At 40.7% G+C, this 20,666-nt stretch overlaps 1 protein-coding gene across 2 annotated transcripts in view; it reads right to left on the reverse strand.

The window, feature by feature from the left end:
• Positions 1-1,005: 1,005 nt before the first annotated feature.
• Positions 1,006-20,666, reverse strand: part of ITGA8 (integrin subunit alpha 8) — a 199,316-nt gene continuing 179,655 nt past the window's right edge. The window contains exons 28-30 of one of the 2 annotated variants that reach the window (XM_024253918.3): positions 17,922-18,023; positions 6,350-6,472; positions 1,006-4,303 (exon numbers count right to left, since the gene is read on the reverse strand). In XM_024253918.3, coding sequence (XP_024109686.2) covers positions 4,217-4,303; positions 6,350-6,472; positions 17,922-18,023 — 312 coding nt within the window. In that variant the 3' untranslated portion in view covers positions 1,006-4,216. Of the gene's footprint in view, positions 4,304-6,349; positions 6,473-13,953; positions 15,674-17,921; positions 18,024-20,666 lie in introns of those variants that run through there. The other variant, XM_024253917.3, reaches the window with a different exon arrangement.

The raw sequence follows: 20,666 nt of genomic DNA on the forward strand, positions 1-20,666 counted from the left end.
TGTATGAACATTGTAAATAGGAGGATGCACACACATGTGTCTGTAGCTGGTGCTTAGTAATGAAAGGGAATGACAAAAGCACATGTTCATGTGATTATGACTATGCGTGTATATATACTCATGCATTCATTCTAGCAATTGTTTTGATCACTGATTATATAACAGGTGTTGGTGCTAGGTATACGAAACATACTGAGGAAATGATGTGGTTTCTGCTCTCATTGAGGGGTCACTCAGCCGGAAGGTGGCCTTGGGAAGAAATGGAAAAGTACGGAAATTCACAAAACGCTAATGGAGTACACTTAGGCAAAGATGAAGGGAAGGCTTTGTAAAGGAGCTAACATGTATCTACAGTGGAGAAATCACTTGTATAAGGGTGGAGGTACTAGAAGGTACTTAAAAATTCTTAATGTCTTTATTGAGATATAATTCTCATACGTTAAACGTGCTCATTTAAAATATACACTTTAATCATTTTTACTATACTCACGGAGTTGTTTTGTTTTGTTTTGTTTTTTTGAGATGGAGTCTCACTCTGTTGCCCAGGCTGGAGTTCAGTGGTACGATCTCGGCTCATTACAACCTCCACCTCCTGGGTTCTAGCAATTCTCCTGCCTCAGCCTCCTGAGTAGCTGGGATTACAGATGTGCGCCACCATGCTCGGCTAATTTTTGTATTTTTAGTAGAGACGGGGGTTTCACCATGGTCAGGCTGGTCTCGAACTCCTGACCTCATGATTTGCTGCCTCGGCCTCCCAAAGTGCTAGGAATACAGGTGTGAGCCACCGTGCCTGGCCACTCATGGAGTTTAATACAAACATCACTGAAATCTAAGTAGAACATTTTTATCCTCCCAGGGAGCATTGCATTTTTGCTCTATTAAATTTCTCCCAATGTTAAATATTTTTCTAATAAGGAATTAAGATGTAGAGACAGAAACCTCTGATGTCTGGCCACAATAGGGAAACTTATGTCGCATGTGAAATAAACCAAAAGTATGCCATCGTGTCTTTCAGTTTTAATTTTATTAGTGACAAGGTAAATAGGTACATGAAAATCTTCACAGATATCTATGCACGTATTTAAATAAAACAAGAGTTGAGTTCTAAGAATGCAGTTTCAGGGGTGACTAGTACATATTATTCTTTTATTTACTGTATAAAAATCTCCGAGTTTATAAAACTTAATTTGCCCCATTATTGTGTCTTAAAACCCAGCTGCAAGAATTTAAAAAGGGAATTCTTTGAAGAGAAATACAGACAGACCCTCAGAGGAGCTCAGCACATTATGAATTATGAAGGCAATCGGCAATGCTCTAACTAGAAGCAGATACACTCAGTGTGTTCTCTGTCGTCAGTATGTTCTCTGGGCAGAACTGATTGCTGGAAGGTTTGCCTGACCTCAGTTTCCTCCCGTCCTCCATTTGCTTCCATATTCTTTTTTTGTTGTTGTTTTTTGTTTTTTTTGTTTGTTTGTTGAGACAGAGTTTCGCTCTGTCGCCCAGGCTGGAGTGCAGTGGCGAGATCTCAGCTCACTGCAACCTCCGCCTCCTGGGTTCAAGCGATTCTCTCTCTGCCTCAGCCTCCTAGGTAGCTGGGATTACAGAAGACTGCCACCACGCCTGGCTAATTTTTGTATTTTTAGTAGAGACAGGGTTTCGCCATGTTGGCCAAGCTGGTCTTGAACTCCTGACATCAGGTGATCTGCCCGTCTCGGCCTCCCAAAGTGTTGGGATTACAGTCACGAGCCACCGCACCCAGCCTTTGCTTCCATATTCTAAAGGGCAGAGGGCCACTGCGTGCACGTGCATGTGTACAACGGCCTTCTGCAATTCCCATAGGTAGCAGTGCCTGTGGGCAGGTGGAAGGTGCCCGTCCCTCTAGGAAGGGGCCATCTTGGCTGAGACTCTGGGATGGTGCAGTTCACTTTGGAGCCCTCATGCCTTGCTTCATTCTGGGTCTCAGTCTTCCTCCTGGCATCTCTAGTTCCTTCCAGGTATCTGCATAAACAGTCTCAACAGGGGTCTCTGTTTATGTAGCCCTAAGAGTTCTCAGTTCCTTCACAAATATTGGCTTAAAGACAAGGGGTGCATTTTTTCAGGGACCTTTTAGGACCCCAAATCCCGAGGAGCTAATCTCTATTGGTCACAGATCAGTCAGGATCACAAGAGTCAGGGTATTACCTGGGGGCAGAGAGAGCTGTCTGGCATCGCTCACATCACATCCTGTAGATGGCCACCTACTTGTAAAACCACCTCTACCTGGAAGACTAACACCAAAGACCCCCAGAGGCTGGTGTGGACACCCCTTACATCCTTTAAGGCAAGTTCAGTGCTCATCCATAGTCAGCCACACAAACCAGCCTTGAGCTCCTGACAGACCCGAAACTGCTACCAGGACAGTATTCAATTCACAGGCAGGAAGAACATGAACTGCACCAGCGTGCTTGTCCATGTGCCTTTCATTTGCTCCTCAATGAAGTTCCGCAGCTGTAGCCAAATGGCTCCTCTCCAGCTTATGGCATGACATAAAATTTAGTGTCTGTGAGCTTGGCTCATCTTTCAAATAAAGCATGATTGTTGAAATCGGGACACAAAGTTTTCCAACAGCTTTGTAAACTTAAGGATTTGGGTCAGCTTGTTCTATCATACTTACCATTTAGGAAATTAATTAAAAAAAAATAATGCCAGTGTAAACATGCTTCAGATACATAGGTCTAAAAATATTGCACATAAAAATTTGTTCAGTATTTCTTCATAGTAATTTTTCATTATTAAAAAAGGATACAAAATTGTGCAGACTACCTATAAATTTGGCTGGTCAATTTTACTTCAAAAATGATAATATTACATGATTATGAATTATTTACAAGAGTTTTAAACACAAAAAATTTGTGGTGGTTAAATTCAAGATGATGGGAAAATAGCTTAAATAAAAGATTATTCTCCAAAGTTACATATTATAAAGATTAGCAGTAAAAATAAGTAATAAAGTTGGAATAAGCAATTTTAAATAAAAATCTTTAGGAATCAGTTTTCCCAGTTTGGCTCATGCCTGTATAATTTTATGTTTTTGTCTAAGTTATATTCAACATGTTTTCTCTGTGTATACAAGCACAAGGCATAGCAGGAAAAATAGGTATTTAATCCCAAGCTAAATATCTATAAGAAGTGTTGCTTCTTAGAGATATTAAAAATAATATTTACCCATAATGTTAAATTGCTTTTTAATTAATGAACTCTAGACATTTTACCATTCTTTTTAAACACTCCAAAGGTAGAGAGTACCTTGAAATTCAGGTATTAACTAAGTCAATGGAAAGATACACAAGGAAATATAAATGCAACATCTTGCAAAGCTAAATTAAGCAGATGTGAGTCCCTGGATAATGTGAGTGAAAGGAATTTCAGATCGAAGGCAGCAAGGTATTAAATAGAACTGATTCCTAATGCCAATCTTCCTTTCCTTAGCACTGTCTAAATTCTGAAGAAGCTCTGCTAAATGAGTTATCTGCACGCAGTGATTCTTAGGAGGAAACTGAGTGAGTGATTTTGAAAACTAGCTAACCAAATCTTAATTTCGAAATTCTCTAGATGACGGTTTCTCAACCTAGAGACATGGAAAATAAATAAATAAACTTTCAGCCTCACTCACAAGATTATTTTTGTCCTTTCAAAAGTACTTTCACAGTACCAACAACATATTGCTTGTCTCCCTGAGCCATAACGTCCTTAGAAATGTTTCTTTTCCATAGGGAGGTGTCAAATGTTTCACTGGATACAGTAGTGTTGGACGGTGCGGTCTTAGTTCTAAGTTCTATAGTAAATCAGTCATTTCACCTTAGTTCACCTTGTAAATTCTATAGTGATTCAGACATTTCATCTCGGTAACTTATGCTGGATTGATCTGGACTGCAACTTACGTTCCCATACCCATTTCAAAGTGTCTGCCAAGTACAGAACGATTAAAGCAAAAGAAAATCTTCCACAATTGCTGATGGCTTCTCCAGCTTTGGTGTTTCCTTTTCCAACAGGGCTCACTGGGCACCCATGACAATTTCTCCAAAGTGCGGTGTAGATGAGGTGATGTTTCCAGGGTCCCCTCCATTTCCTGGGTCACTGTCAGGTATCAGAAAGCCTTGATTTTTAACCCTCATGTTCTTTCTTTTTCTTTGAACAGGACCAGTGTTTGAGGTCTTTGGTCTTCTTTTTTTTCTTGTCATGCCTCAGGGGTCTTGTCATTTGTCAGCTGTTCCCTGTCAGTCATGTCCTCCTGAGGAGGTCTGGCTCTGTCAAAGAATCCACACTATAAAGAGAAAGATGGGCTATAAAATCATGTCATTCTGGGAACCTGTGAAACCCCTCATTCAAAGAATTTTCACTTTTTTTTTTTTTTGGTAACTGAGTCTCGCTCTCTATCCCCCAAGCTGGAGTACAGTGGCGTGATCTTGGCTCACTGCAACCTCCGCCTCCCGGTTCAAGCGATTCTCCTGCCTAAACCTCTGGAGTAGCTGGGATTACAGGCCTGCACCACCACACCCAGCTAATTTTTGTATTTGTAGGAGGGATGGGGTTTTGCCATGTTGGCCAGGCTGGTGTTGAACTCCTGACTGCAAGTGATCCACCTGCCTCGGCTTCCCAAAGTGCTGGGATTATAGGTGTGAGCCACCACGCCTGGCCCTTTATGTATTTTCGAAGGAGCCTGGAGCTCTGCACATATAATCAGTCTGTTTCTCCAAATTAGGAGGTGCGAGCAGAGTGTTTGTTACTTGTAGAGAGCAGTTTATTGCATAGGGCAAGGTGAGCAGGAGGGCAGAGTGCTCACACCCTTTCTCCTGCCCTGTAGTTGGAGTGGAAGATGTCCCTCTTTCATACAAACCACTTATGGACCTTGGATATTTTCCTGAGATCACAGCAAGGTGTCCCAAGGATTTCCCACATGCTTACTGGAGCAGAAGCACTAACTATTGACTAGGAAAAGGAGATTGTCTCCTAAAGTATCCTGTCGGCTTCTTTGGGATGGATTACAGGAAGAAGTGAAGAGATGGCCACACATCCCTCAGTGCTTGGTGGAACATAGAGCATATATAGAGGGAGAATAGATTTGTCACTTATTTCAATGCCAAAACCAGGTAGGCACAGAATCTTAGTGACTTTCCAAAGGTTAGCCAGCAACTCAGGGAAGAGGTGACTCTAGAATTTTTCTCCTTTTCAGTGTCGAATTAGTACTTTGCCAAGTAAACTATATCTTTTCCTAGACACCTGGAACCTCAATTCTTTCTTCTGTTTCTCATGTTGGAAGCCAATTAACTGGGTTTGGCTTATAGACATTGAGTCATCTCTCTTTCCCAGAGCTACTGGAATATCCTGTCAATTGGCACACATGGTTGTACCTTATACTCATTGGAAATACAGTTACTATGAGTGACAGAACAATACAAAAGTCCATTCTAAAGGTATGTCATAGACCACGTGGGTGTAGGTTGGACAAAGAGCTGATAACGATCAGAAACGCCATTCCTTAACTCAAAGCCAAGGTTTTCTCAGTTTATAGGTCTATCAGTCATGCTGCATATTGTTTCAAAATAAAAACGCACTATGATTTTAGGGAAAACCGCATAGTTATCAAAGATGTGACTGGGTTAATTACTCTTATAGTCATGTAACTGGGATGTCATTTCCATTTTGGAATGGATGGCTCTGTGAAACTTGGCAATTGTTTAGGTTGGTGGGCCAGAAATTAATTCCTGTTGTGGACTTTTAGAACAAACCTCAGTAAAACACATCAAAGACTAAGTTCAGGCTTCCCAATGGAGACAAACTAATTGGCAAGATTAAAAACCAAGTCCAGGCATCCTATAACATGCACGATCTATTTGGCCTCATTAATAGTTGAAATAAAAAATCAGAATTGACCTATATTAATTGCATTTGCATAGTGCTTATAAAAAATCTCAAAGGATTGATGATAGGGCCATGTCAATAACAAGCTTATGATCTTGGTTAATTAAACCAGAAAAAGAAGTTTTCATTAGAATATTATCACTCTAAGCATATTGGAAAGAAGATCACAGGCCTTAGTTAATACAGCCTAACTATCTCTATATTTATTTACAAGAAATCTGAAGATGAAAGCAACATTAAGCACCTCCAGTCATCTTAAATGTCAGCTATATAAACATATTAAGTATGCCAAAGCAAACAAGACAGGATTTTCCCTTTATATCCTTCAGACTGTTCAAAATTTCCAAAAATGCCTCCATAATTGTCTTTTAAAATCCCTAACTATATCCCTCTAAATTCCCTCAACAGCCCCTCTAGTTTAAAAGGAGAATAAAGTAAATCAACTTACCTTCCATAAAGCTAAGGTTAAAATGGCCAGAACCAACAATCCAAGAAGTATTGCTAGTATTATTACCCATAATGGGATTGAGAAGGAAACATTTGGAGTTGCCCAAATAACTGATGTCTTAATCTGAAATGGAAAACAAAGCAAATGAGCTCTAATGTGAAAACTATTTGGTGAAATAAAATAGTAATTACCAGTACAATATCGGAAGTTGATCTGAAAGGATCCATATGACAATTGAAATCATCTAGGGGATATCTGAGAGGTAGCACTAGAACATGAACTCTTAAAAGCTAGCACATTCCCAGATCTGCTTGGTTCTGTAAAAGTCTAATTAGAGATTTGGTGGGTGGGTGGCTTCGAGTCACAGGAACCCTACAATAGAATTGAGTGGGTCAGGAATCGACAAGGTGGAAAGGAATGGCCTTAACTTGGGTTGGAACTTTTATGGGAACAATGGCCAAAAGTAGACTCAATAAAAAACTGAATGAGTCTGTCTAACATGTGTCCCCTTAGAACTCAGCTAGCCTCATTGAGAGAGGTAAGCTTGTGAACAACCATGAATCCTTGGATGTGCAAGAAGGGTAGAAATCATCTAATCTAATCCCCTCATTTTACAGATGAGAAAATTAACTCCCAGAGGGACGAAGTGATTCATTCACACAACGAATTAGTGTCAATACTAGGTCTCTTTATCCCCAGATTCTGTGCTCTATCAATGAAGGATATCCCAGAGCATGAGGCTAGACATCTTGCATTTTATGGAAGTAACTGCAGTGTGCAAAGCGAATGTTTAATTGTCCTGATGTGTTGGAGATGACTTTAATCCTAAATCCAAAGATCAGGCCAGCGCAGTGGCTCATGCCTGTAATCCTAGCACTTTGGGAGGCCAAGGTGGGTGGATTGCTTGAGCTCAGGAGGTCGAGACCAGCCTTGGCAACATGGCGAAACCCCATCTCCATGAAAAATACAAAAAATTAGCTGGGTGTGGTGGCACGCACCTGTAATCCCAGCTAATCAGGAGGCTGACACATGAGAATTGCTTGAACCTGGGAGGTGGAGGTTATAGTGAGCCAAGATTGTGCCACTGCACTCCAGCCTAGGCAACAGGGTGAGACTCTTTCTCCTCCCCGCCAAAAGACAAAAAAACAAAAACAAAGATCAGATGGGGACTGGAGCCCATTTCATCCCGCACCGCTGCAAGGGGCCTTAGAGGAAAATGAGACCTTCCCAATCTGACTGCATGCTCAGTGTCTATGAACCACTCCCTATGTGGGCAGAAGCACTTCTATTGCTCCTGTGTTGGAGGCCTGTGCCTCCGGAGGCCCAGGCAGCAAAGAAGCTGCAGATTTCCAAAGAGAGACCCAGCCATACTGCTAAAACCTTTTGTCAAAGAAAAGAGCAATACATTATTCTTGGATGCAGACATTATTCACTAACGTAGTATCTGGTTTTATCAGAGTGGCAAGCATTGCCTCCACTCAGCTGGTCTAAGGGCTCCTAGTTTTAATTGTGTTGGTTGAAAGGATCATTTCAATCCTGAAACACACTCAAGAACTCCAAGACACATTCTATAACCCACCCATCGGGAGAGGATGAGACTAATGACTAAGGTTGGCGGCTCTGAGATTTGCCCTAGCAGGAAACGTATGGGTGTTTTCACAGCCTGAACCCTAGCACTGAGACCTAACCATGCTCACTTTGTTGCCTCTGTCTTCTTTTGTGTATTTGTTTGTTCGTTTGTTTTTGTGACACAGAGTCTCACTCTGTTGCCCAGGCTAGAGTGCAATGGCACGATCTTGGCTCACTGCAACTTCCGCCTCCCAGGTTCAAGCAATTCTTGTGCCTTAGCCTCCCCAGTAGCTGGGGTTATAGGCGTGTGCCACCACACCCAGCTCTTTTTTTTTTTGTAATTTTAGTATAGACCTGGTTTCACCATTCTGGCCAAGCTGGTCTAGAAGTCCTGACCTCAAGTGATCCACCTGCCTCGGCCTCCCAAAATGCTGGGATTACAGGTGTGAGCCACTGTGCCCAGCTGCTTCTGTCTTCTTAACTAGAGTTGAGCGCCCTGATGGTGCCCTTCTCAGCTTGTCTTTGTTTTTATTGCTCCTTCCTTCTTGATCCACGTCCTCCATGCAGCAGACACTGATGACTCAATTCATTCGATTCTCCAGCCCAAAATGTCATTTATATCTACACTAATAAAGGGATCGACAGAGGAGTGAGATAGGGAGAGAGTCATTCCATCCTGACAGGAATGTGCCAAGTATGTGATAGATGTTCTTCATGAGAAAAAGGCTGGCCTCAACCTACTCATCATTACATTTTCTTCCTATGCCTGTTAACTTTCCTCGCTAGGAATTATTTCATCTTATCCTTATTTCATCTGACACATCAGTGAGAAGCAAGACAGTCCATCACCACGGTGACATTACGTACACTCTGCTCACCACTGTTTAAAGATGAGACACGTAGTTCATATGTTGAAGAAATCCATTTCAAGGACCCACCGTGGTTGCAATGCTACCTGGATGCTGCAGCCTAAGTAATTTATTCTGAAATGACCTAAGACAAATATTACACGTTCTCATTCATAAGTGGGAGCTGAACAAGTGGATCTCATGGAGGTAGAGAGTAGAATGATGGTTACCAGAAGCTGGCAAAGGGTGGGGAGGGCTGGATGAAGAGAGGTTGGCCGACAAACATACAGTCAGGTAGAAGGGATACATTCTAGTGTTCAGTAACACAGTAGGGTGATTCTAATTAACAATAATTTATTGTCTATTTCAAAATAGCTAGAAGAGATTTGAAATGTTCCCAACACAAAGAAACGATAAATGTTTGAGACAATAGATATCCTAAATACCCTGATTTGATCACTATACATTATGTTCATGTGTGTATCAAAATATCACAGGTACTCCACAAATTTGTACAATTATATATCAATTGAAAATAATTATTTGCATGTATACAGCTACATGAGCAAATGAAGAACAGATTATTTCTCTTGTTATGTACCCTTCCTTAGTTAATTACACCTGATGACATGTATGAAATTACTGCTGAATCCTAACATTTTACTGTACTCAGAGGAACAGCATGAAGTGGTATTTCAAGATGAACATAACATTGCTGGAAGTGGACTCACATAGCTTTGATAATGAGAATTTCAGAGTTTTGGAACTGAAAGGGACGGTAGTGGTCATCTACTCACAGGCCAGTTACAATGACCCCAGGAGAGAGAAATCTGGAGCCATGGAAAATTCCAAGGTTTCATGTAAATGTTACTTCCTCATAACCCCCAAGTCCACTGAGGACACAATATAGTTTTAGTCCCTATTTTGAGCATGTGTCAGAGCTCACCAAAATTTTCTAATAGGTAATTCAGGGTGAGCCAGGCAATGGATCTTTCCTCTCCTGCTTTACCTAATTAATATCTTAAGGCTGGGCACAGTGGCTCATGCCTGTAATCACAGCACTTTGGGAGGCCAAGGCAGGTGGATCACCTGAGGTCAGGAGTTTGAGACTAGCCCGGCCAACATGGTGAAACCCCGTCTCTACTAAAAATATAAAAATTAGCTAGGTGTGGTGGCAGGCGCCTGTAGTCTCAGCCACTTGGGAGGCTGAGGCAGGAGAATCGCCTGAACCCAGGAGGCAGAGGTTGCATTGCAGTGAACCAAGATGGTGCCGCTGCACTCCACCTGGGTGACAGAGCCAGGCTCAGTCTCAAAAAAAAAAAATATTATCTTAAGTTGCTGCCTATTATTTTATGTTAAACAGAAAAGACTTCAAGTTTTATAAGTTAGAGAAAACACAAAACATGCTAAAGGAGTTGAAATAGAGGCTTTTCAAATTGTTAGCTTAATAAAAAAGAAATGGAATGGGCTGAGTGGATACCCACTGAGTACTTTGCTAGGTGACTTTGCCACTTGGTTATTGCAGGTTTTGATGTATCATCTATAAAACTGGTCTATCCATAGCAATAAGCAGAGAAAGTCACTTACAAAAAGCTAATAAAGATATTTGAAGTTTTTTTTGTAGCAGTGATGAAAAAGTACAATGAAAATGTGAAATTGATGAGGATATGCTACTTAGGGTCTTTTGAAGCAGAGAATAACTTTATAGGGATAGTTACAGAACCTACTGGCTTTTTGTTTACATTTGCTCCCAAAGAGCCTGACAGCAGCATCTTTAAAAAGTCTGTGGGAAGATGATGCCCATGCAGTGATCACAAATTCGGAAAGTCCCTTTCAGTTCCCAAATTCTGAAATTCTCATCATCAAAACTGTTGCCAGTCTGCTTCCAGTAACATTAAGTTTGTTTAAAAAATACCACTTTGGGCCAGGCATGGTGGCTCATGCCTGTAATCCCAGCACTTTGGGAGGCTGAGACAGGTGGATCACTTGAGGTCAGGGGTTCAAGACCAGCCTGGCCAACATGGTGAAACCCCATCTCTACTAAAAAAAAAAAAAAAAAAAAAAAAAAAAAATTAGCCAGTTGTGGTGGTGGTGATGCATACCTGTAGTCTCAGCCACTCAGGAGGCTGAGGCAGGAGAATCACCTGAACCTGGGAGGCAGAGGTTGCAGTGAGCCAAGATCGCACCACTGCACTCCAGCCTGAGCAACAGAGCGAGCCTCTGTCTCAAACGAAACAAAACAAAACAAAAAAACAAAAAACACTTCATACCTTTTCTCTGATGTTAGGATTGTGCATATCATATGCATTTCCTACATGTCATCATATGCAATTCATTAGCCGGAAGGAATACACAGAGTCTTAAAAGAAGGCAGCCTCTGAGTGACCCTCCTCTCATGCCTGCTTTCTGCTTTCCTGGTCCTTTTACCTGTAGGATGTCAATATGGTACTGAGGCTGCCCAATCTTCTCAATCTAAAATGGGTGCAGCTGCAGAGACCTTCCTTCACCCTTGGTGTTTTCCTAAACTTATGTAGGCTTTTGCAGCATAGTCCAGAAGTCACTACAGTAAAAACAGTGGAAATACAGAAAACCAACAACAGCGACCCAGAGCATTTCATCTGGTGTCCAGTGCAGAGGAGATGCTTTACTCTTACTGGAAAGAGTTAGACAAGGAGCCGAAGGTAATTATTCAAATAATTGAATAATTTGTTTCTGCTTCACTGTAATGATTCAGTGTTCAGACATATTTCTCCGAATCAGGTGACCTTGTCCTTGCCTCTGCACACAACATCATTAGAAGAGTCACGTATATGTCTCGGCAAGAGAGGTCGTTCTGGGATAGAGTGATGGGGAGTCATGTGACATATTCATGTCTCTAAATCAGTAAATGGCAATGGGGCTTTCCATGTGCAGGTGGAAACCAGTAAAGCAAAGCTTTTCCTGAAACTCCATGCTCTGTATAAATAAACTAGAGACTTGACTGCATAGGCAAGCTTAAGAGAAGATGACTTAACTGATCACTTTTACAGGACCAAAGTTTCTTTAAATATGTGTTAGTGCTGTGGGACTGCAGGCTAGTTTTGGGGAAAGCTTGGGCAGGAAAGAAAATGTTGACAAACACCAAAACTTTGTTATTTCTAATATCTATATTTGTCTTACAGCTCATTTTGAGAAAACTACAGGAAGCTTAGATCGAAGTAGCCATTAGATAATAAATAATGAGGAAAAATAAGTCATAAATGTTAGAGTTTCTCATGACTAAACACTGACATATATGAAGAATCTTTCATTCATTTCAAATAACATTTATTTATTTATTTATTTTTGGAGACAGGGTCTCGCTCTGTTGCCTAAACTGGAGTGCAGTAGCATGATCATAGCTCACTGCAGCCTCCAACTTCTGGGCTCAAGCAATCCTCCTGCTTCAGCCTCTTGAGTAGCTGGGACTACAGGGGTGTACCACCATGCCTGGCTCATTTCAAATAATATTTATTAAACACTCTATGTTCTCTGAAGTTCTGTAGGTATTATCAGCTTCAAGACGTAACCTTGCCCTTGGTCAGCACTGCCCAATAGAAATACAATGCAAGCCACAAGCATAACATAAAATGTTCTAATAGTCACATTAAAAGGAATAAAGGGCCAGGCACGGTTGCCCACACCTGTAATCCCAGCACTTTGGGAGACCTAGGTGAGCGGATCGCCTGAGATCAGGAATTCAAGACCAGCCTGGCCAACATGATGAAACCCCACCTCTACTAAGAATACAAAATTAGCCAGGCGTGGTGGCACACACCTGTAATCCCAGCTACTTGGGAGGCTGAGGTAGGAGAATCACTTGAACCCAGGAGGTGGAGGTTGCAGTGAGCCGACATCATAGTGCCACTGCACTCCAGCCTGGGTGACAGGAGCGAAACTCCGTCTCAAAAAAAAAAAAAAAAAGGAGTGAAAAGAAGCAGGGGATGTTAATTTTAATAACATCATTTATCTAACCCTAAATATCAACTATTATTTATTAATGATAAAAGTATTATCCTTTCAACATGTAATTGGTTCTTCATTATGAATCATCTATTATTTATTAATGATTAAACTATTATTATTTTAATATGTAATTGATATAAAAATACTCATAATTTACTTTTTTTTTACTAAGTCTCCAAAATCCAATGTGTATTTCACATTTGCAGCACATAACAATTGCTAAATTTTTAATGGTTAAAGTGAAATGTACTCCTATGAAAGTAATACAACTGTGTTTAATGGAAAAATACTATCTACTGCTTCAGTTTTTAAGTTTACATTGAAATGTGTGAAAATGAAATAAAACCACAAGTTCTTCAGTTCCACTAGCCAAATAGCTAACATATTGGACTGCATAGTTCTAGAACATTCTGTATAATTTCACACAATGGTGAGATTGCCTGAATTACCCAAATCTTTCATTATAAGATTCTTTTTTTTTTTTTGAGATGGAGTCGTGCTCTTATCGTCCAGGCTGGAGTGTAATCTCGCGATCTCGGCTCATCGCAACCTCCACCTCCCAGGTTCAAGAGATTCTCTCTTGCCTCAGCCTCCCGAATAGCTGGGATTACAGGCATGCATCACCATGCTCGGCTAATTTTGTATTTTTAGTAGAGATGAGCTTTTACCATGTCGGTCAGGCTGGTCTCAAACTCCCGACCTCAGGTGATCAACCCACCTCGGCCTCCCAAAGTGCTGGGATTACAGATGTGAGCCACCACACCCGGCCCATTATAAGATTCTTTTTACCAAGAAGGTAGACTCAGGGCAGAAGACAAAGCATATTTAGGACTAAAGGTTTACTTTCGGCACAGGGGCTTGTGATGAGATATTTCAGTTGCTTTAAGAAAGAAGTTTCATGTTGAATAACTGGAGTACTTAAATTTAGGGAAAACAATTCAATCTTGTGCCAGCTAGTCAATAAACTATTTTAATACAGTTTTATTTATCAAGAACTTCTAGCTATTTTAAAAATAGCTTTAAGTAAGTTTAACAAATCACTTTATTATAATTATCTGCAATTTTAGAAAGTAGTATTCATAAATTGTAAGTGGTTTAGATTTTCTTAAAATGATTCTAAGTAGGGAACATTTAATCTTACCTTCATCATGTCGTAAATCTTGTTGTTTTTTATTATGGAGGAAAGACCATAAATAAACCTTTAATATGTCTACATTTTATTGTGGACATTTATGATATGTTTTTGTATATTTTCACAAAAAATACCAAGGTAGAAGGAAAAAGCTCCCTTGTATTTGCAACGGTAATTAATGTTGACATCTCTATTTATGTATCACAAAATCTTGTGTAAACATACTTCAGTGGGGTCAGAAGAATGTTTTAAATAAATGTACCAAGACACCCTACCTACAGTGCCATTTAGAACAAAATAATAACATGAGGTGAACTAGCTGAGCCCACATTTTGACAACATTTAAACAGTTTCCTTATGAGACAAGCAGTTCCCATCATAAATTTCAACCCCAAATAATTGTTTAATATAAGAGTTCCATATTAAGGTGCAGAAGTTTTGCTAACAATTCTGAAAACCAAATGGGTTCACAGTTTACATATGAGTTTTTAAATAAAGATTTTCATGAAATATTTTGTAATAACCACCTTTGGAATTACACAAGACAATCCCACTTTCTGCTAGATGTAAATTATAGAATTGAGTGTTACTTGTATGGCATGCAAAGGCCAAAGTTCCTTGGTGAGCCAAAAAAGTGTTCAAATAATTGAATTTCAATTTCTTCTGTTGTACTGTAATGATTCAGTGTTCAGGCATATTTCTTTGAATCATGCAATCTTTCCCTTGTCTCAGGACATGACAAGCATCACATGACATGAGGAATTTTATTTGTTACAAACACAGATACTATGCAAGCAGCAAACGGGAATTGTGATTTTCTTCCATAAGTAAAGCTAATACGGGCCTCAAGAGATGGCTGAATTATGACCATGTTGAAAAGGGAGTACAAACCAACTAATCATCACACAAAAGGGTCTAGGAAAACAAGCAAATAGTAGTCTCATTATAGAAGAAGGAACAAAGAATGACTTTCCTCAGGGGCAGATTAGAGCTCTGATGCTTCTCAAACTACCAGTTCCAATGGATCCTACCACCTTAAAGCAATTCCCTTTCTGCTAGGCTTTTTTTTTTTTTTTTTTGAGACAAGGTCTTGCTCTGTTGCCCAGGCTGGAGTGCAGTGGCGTGATCTCAGCTCACTGCAATCTCTGCCTCTCAGGCTCAAGCAATCCTCCCGCCTCAGCCTCCTGAATAGCTGGGACTACAGGCGAGCATCACCACGCCTTGCTAATTTTATGCTTTGTTGTTGTTGTTGTTGTTGTTTGTTTGTTTGTAGAGGCAGGGTCTCACCATGTTGCCTAGGCTAGTCTCAAACTCCTGAGCTGAAGCAATCTGCCTGCCTTGGCCTCCCAAAGTGCTGGGATTACAGGTGTGAGCCGCCCTCTTGGCCCTGCTGGGCTCCCTTCAAGAGAAGAATGGCAAGACCTTTGAAAAGAGCTCACTATAAAAAAATGTCTGCCAGTTCCACTCAGAGTTCTTCTCTCACATCAAGCCACAGTAAGGCAGCATTTCCCTGTGTGCTGCATAGCTAACTTCGCACTGGCAAGGTCTTCTCCAGTTAGTCAGATATTGGGAGACTTGAAAGTGTTTCCATTCCTGGATCTTTTTCCAATAACCTTCACATAACTGATGTGGTAAATCACCTACATCAGATAAAAAGTCTTTTTTTTTTGGCATTTCAATAAAAGGGGTGGCAGGGCTGGGGAAAGCATGTATCGGATTATTTTGTGGATCTTTTGAGATGAGTTGAGAACAGCAGGCTGTCACCTGTGGCCAGCGCAGAAAGATGCAATCCTGTGGATGGAACCAACCGTAACGTGTTTCTGTTAGGGAACACGTGCTTGGAAAAAACAAAACGACTCAGGTTTATTTTCCTCAGAGCTATAAGCCTTTGAACATTTTTAGATGAAACTTCTATATTAAAATCCCAGAGCCTCTGTTTTCTAGGTTGAACATAAATCCAAAACACAGAGGACATCGCCGGAAAGAAAGAGAGGTGGTCTAAATGAAGAAAGATGTGGCTGTGCTTGCTTTAAATACCACCGAAGTTTACTGAAATATTTTGACTGTGCACATCTATCTTTCTTTTCTTTTTTTTTTTTAGAGACGAGGTCTCACTTTGTTGCCCAGGTTGAGTGCAGTGGGTACGATCATAGCTCACTGTAACCTTGAACTCCAGGGCTGAAGTGATCCTCCCACAACTGTGCAAATCTTAATTGCCACTTTCAATTTGGACTTATTGGACTTAGCCAGAGAAGGGGAGACATTTTGAGAGGCTACTCTCATTTATTGAGATTTGACACTAACTCGTTCCAGGTACAATGCTAGAGCTTTACACAGATAATCTTATTGATCTTGTTAATAATTCCATCAGGTGGATGTGGTGGACTGTCTCAGAGAGGCAAAGTGACTTCCCAAAGGTTTCTTAATTAGAACAAGGCAGAGCCAGGATCAAACCCAGGTGACTCTATCTTGAAAACCTTGGATTTTCCTCTAGGCCACCTGCCTGCGATAGACGCTCTCAACCCTGGCTCCGCTGCAGAATTGTCTCTCATAAGACTTTTAAAGCACAGTGTCAGGGTCCCACCCCAGACCTACTGAATATTTGGGGAGAGGTCTTAGCAGTATGTATTTTTTAAGTTGCATGAGTGATGATTCTGATGCATACTCAGCGTAGAGAATCACAAATCAAGTGGTGAATTTAGATCACTGAAAGTAGACTAGGCTAGAAAGATTCAGTGTTACAATTAAGTTTATGATCTAGGCTAGAAAGAGATGACAATAGTATCAACTTATCTAGCATCCAAAGCAGTGCTTCTCAAACTTGACTGTGCCTAGGAATGCTCTGATGATTTTGATAAAATGCAGACTGGCTCAGCAGATCTGGAGAGGTCTGTTTCTGTAGTTCTAAGAACCTCCCAGGTGATGCTGATGCCATTGATCTGCAATCACATTTTGAGTAACAAGGTCTGGGGGACCAAGAGTTCAAGCTGTGGATGGGGAATATCCACTGGCTACCAAGGGATGAAGGTGGAACCCTAATATTGTTTTTTGGAGCACTATGTTTTTCAAAAGTCTCTGACCACCTTCACAAATAACTGAAAAGGCAGAGTTTTGGTGATGGTGCCTGCTGGTCTCATCATTCATTCCTTTATCCCCTTTGCGTGGCCTGGCTGGGTTGCAGAGGATGATCAGAGTTGTTCTGCGATAGATGTTTGGGTGTCAGTAATGTTTAGTAGTTTCAATTTTTAATAAAGACATTTCGGCTGGGCGCAGTGGCTTATGCCTGTAATCCCAGCACTTTCGGAGGCTGAGGCGGGCGGATCACAAGTTCAGGAGTTCGAGATCAGCCTGGACAACATGGTGAAACCCTGTCCCACGAAAAATACAAAAATTAGCTGGGCTTGGTAGCAGGCACCTGTAGTCCCAGCTACTTGGGAGGCTGAGGCAGAAGAATTGCTTGAACCTGGGAGGCAACGGTTGCAGTGAGCCGAGATCGTGCCCCTGCACTCCAACCTGGGTGACAGAGCGAGACTCTGTCTCAAAAAAAAAAAAAGACATTTCATTCAGTTGAAGCTCAGAGTAGACTTTTTTATTCCCTTCTAGGTCAAAATTAAGGTTCTTTGCATAGCAAGAAAAAATGACTGTCCATAGCCATGCGGCTGCTCCGTAGCCTACTCTCCCTAAGAAAGAATTTCCTCCCTTCTTACCTGACTAATCATGCTGTTTAAAATGAAAGAATCAGTGCGATTTCATAGTAATGATAACTGCTATCTGAATTTCTCTGAATAAAATGTCTTCATTTAAAAATGGTATTAGTCCTGCCCTGTAATTTTCTGGGGTAGACATTTATATTGAAAGTTCAAAAACCAGATCAAAAGGCACTAGGAAATTTCCAGACCAATGTAAGAAATTGGTGAGCTGAAGAGGAAAATTTTTCTCAAGTCAATGTAAACACTAAAGCCTAGCACAAGCTAGACAGTGATTAAAACAATTATTTCAATTAAATTATTTGTGCCTATATATATTTAAAGATACTCACGGCTATGCTTCCTTCTGGGAGTTTTGCTGGCTGATCTTTATAAGGCATCTTCTTAACTTCAAAGGAAACCAGGGATGCAAGAGCATAGGGATCATTTTTTCTCTGAAAGTAAAAGTATTTATTTAAATATATTTCATATAAAGTTTTTAAGAGTTATACTGGCAGCCACCCAATTATTTTCAGTGTTTTGCATTTCAAGGCAAAATTTCCTCCTTCCCTTTTAATTTTCTCTCTTTTAACTTCTTTCCTCCCATCCAAGCATTCATCCATCTACCCACACATCCATCCATCCATGCATCCATCCATCTAAGCATCCAAGCATGAATCCATCTATCCAAGCATCCATCCATCCAAGCATCCATCCATCCATCCATTTATCTTCTTCCTATTTCTAAGGAGAATTTGTCTCATTAATAAAAGACTGTGTATAATAAGGTTAAAATAAAAACAGAAAATCAGAGTCCTAAAAAGGAGCAAGCAAAGAATTAATATAATTACTGCTAGTGAAGGACAAAGGAGAAACATAATGGGTGATAAAATTCTTATCAGATGGACGGAAATATTTTAGGAGAGAAACTGGCAGTAAGTTATAAAGAAATGTATTGGCCGGGAGCAGTGACTCATGCCTGTAATCCCAGCACTTTGGGAGGCTGAGGTGGGTGGATCACCTGAGGTCAGGAGTTTGAGACCATCCTGGCCAACATGGTGAAACCCTGTCTCTACTAAAAATCCGAAAAAAAAAAAAATTAGCTGGGCATAGTGGCAGGCGCCTGTAATCCCAACTATTCAGGAGGATGAGGCAGCATAATCGCTTGAACCCGGGAGGCACAGGTTGCAGTGAGCCGAGAGCATGCCACTGCACTCCGACCTGGGCAACAGGATCAAAACTCTGTCTCAAAAAGAAAAAAAAAGCGTAGTATATTTCACAGATTACACAAGACTCACAACAGGGTTTCTTGGCCTAAGCACTGTTACCATTCTGAGTTAGGGTGGGGTGGGGGGGGCCTGTCCTCTGCATTGTAGGACGTTTGGCCAGCATCCCTGGCCCCTGGCTAGATGCTAATAGCACCCTCCCTCAGTTGTGACAATCAAAGATGCCGGCCGGGCGTGGTGGAATCCCAGCACTTTCGGAGGCCAAGGTGGGCAGATCACCGGGTCAGGAGTTCAAGACCAGCCTGGCCAGGATGGTGAAACCCTGTCTCTACTGAAAACACAAAAAATCAGCCGGGCATGGTGGCAGGTCCCTATATTCCCAGCTACTCAGGAGGCTGAGGCGGGAGAGTTGCTTGAACTTGGGAGGCGGAGGTTGCAGTGAGCCGAGATCATGCCACTGCACTCCAGCCTGGGCAACCGAGTGAGACTCCCTCTCAAAAAAAAAAAAAAAAAAAAAAAACGCTCTCGTTACAGCCAAGTGTCCCCAGGGGAACAAAATCACCCCAGTGAAGAACCACTGACCTAGAGCCAAACAGTGTTTTTAACAGAGCTTCTCAGTGAAAGCTCTGTTTGTTTAATTGGGTCTCATATTAACTGTTGATAAAAGTCAATGTTAAAATATTTAAGAGTGACTCAGGAAGGCTGCTTGGAGAACTGAAGCTTCTGTGGCTCTCTTTTGTTGGATACAATGGTTAGATCTACCCAGTGCTGGGTCCTAACTGGCTCATCATGGCTCTTGAGACCCAAGTGTTGACCATTTCAAGACTTTTGGGTGCCGGTTGTTAAACAGAGCCATTATTACAACTTAAATTATATAAATGTAAACTTAAGTAAATTATATTTCTAAAAAAAGGTAATAAATACTCAAAACCACACGCTTGCTATTTTATTACATTTGACTATTATCTGTGCTCAGGATGTGATTTATGTCGATTGTATCTGTAAGACGAAACACTACATAATGGTGTGGGACCTGGCATCTCTTCCCAGCTCTGTATTCCGTGACGATCACGGTGGTGGCTTGAAATCAGTGGCAAATATTATGGATCAGGGCTCTTTTTCCTTCCCAGAAAGTAGTTAGTAAAAATCTACCAGTACATCACTGTCTATAATCCAATGTTGGGCCTCTTGAGTCCAGTCCAACAGGTTGGACTGTAGTAATTTTGCTTAAATATTTTTTACAAAGTTCTTTTTCCCCTATGGCAGAATTTTTTTCTCCATTAGATAAATGCTTTTTTCCTCTACATGGTAAGGGCAGGACATAGTATGTAACTTTTATATACTTAAAGTTACAATATCTTCGAATGTTTCTTTCTTTCTACCCCTACCCTCCAGAATAAACAACTTTACTCATTTGGGAAAATTCCTTTTTGGATGTTATTCTAATGATCTCTTCTCTCTTAGCATTTCCATTTTAACTAAAAGTTGGAGTTTTGTTTGTTTGAGAAGTGTTTTTATACAATTCGGAAACTTTTGCTCATAAAATCGTGTGTACCTGGTGATTTCAATCTAATTTCCTTGCTACCCTCACTGATAGAAACAAGAGAAACTCTAGTAATGAGATCTTGTGTGTAAGGATTATAATTATATTCTCAAATGCGTTTCCATGCTCCCAAACCTCCAATGAAGAAGTTTTCTTTTATCTCCAAGTTCAATAAAAAATTGATAGAAAATATTACTGTTCTTGAAGTCATGTCTTTGATAAATAGTTTGAAAACTTCATCTCTGCATCAAAATCTTTCTAGATGGAATGCTTTTCTCTTACAGATTCTGCATTTATAAATATGAAAGTTTCCTAATGCATCATAGACA

The sequence above is a fragment of the Pongo abelii genome, chromosome 8 (genome assembly GCF_028885655.2).
Source record: "Pongo abelii isolate AG06213 chromosome 8, NHGRI_mPonAbe1-v2.0_pri, whole genome shotgun sequence".
Taxonomy (NCBI): domain Eukaryota; kingdom Metazoa; phylum Chordata; class Mammalia; order Primates; family Hominidae; genus Pongo; species Pongo abelii.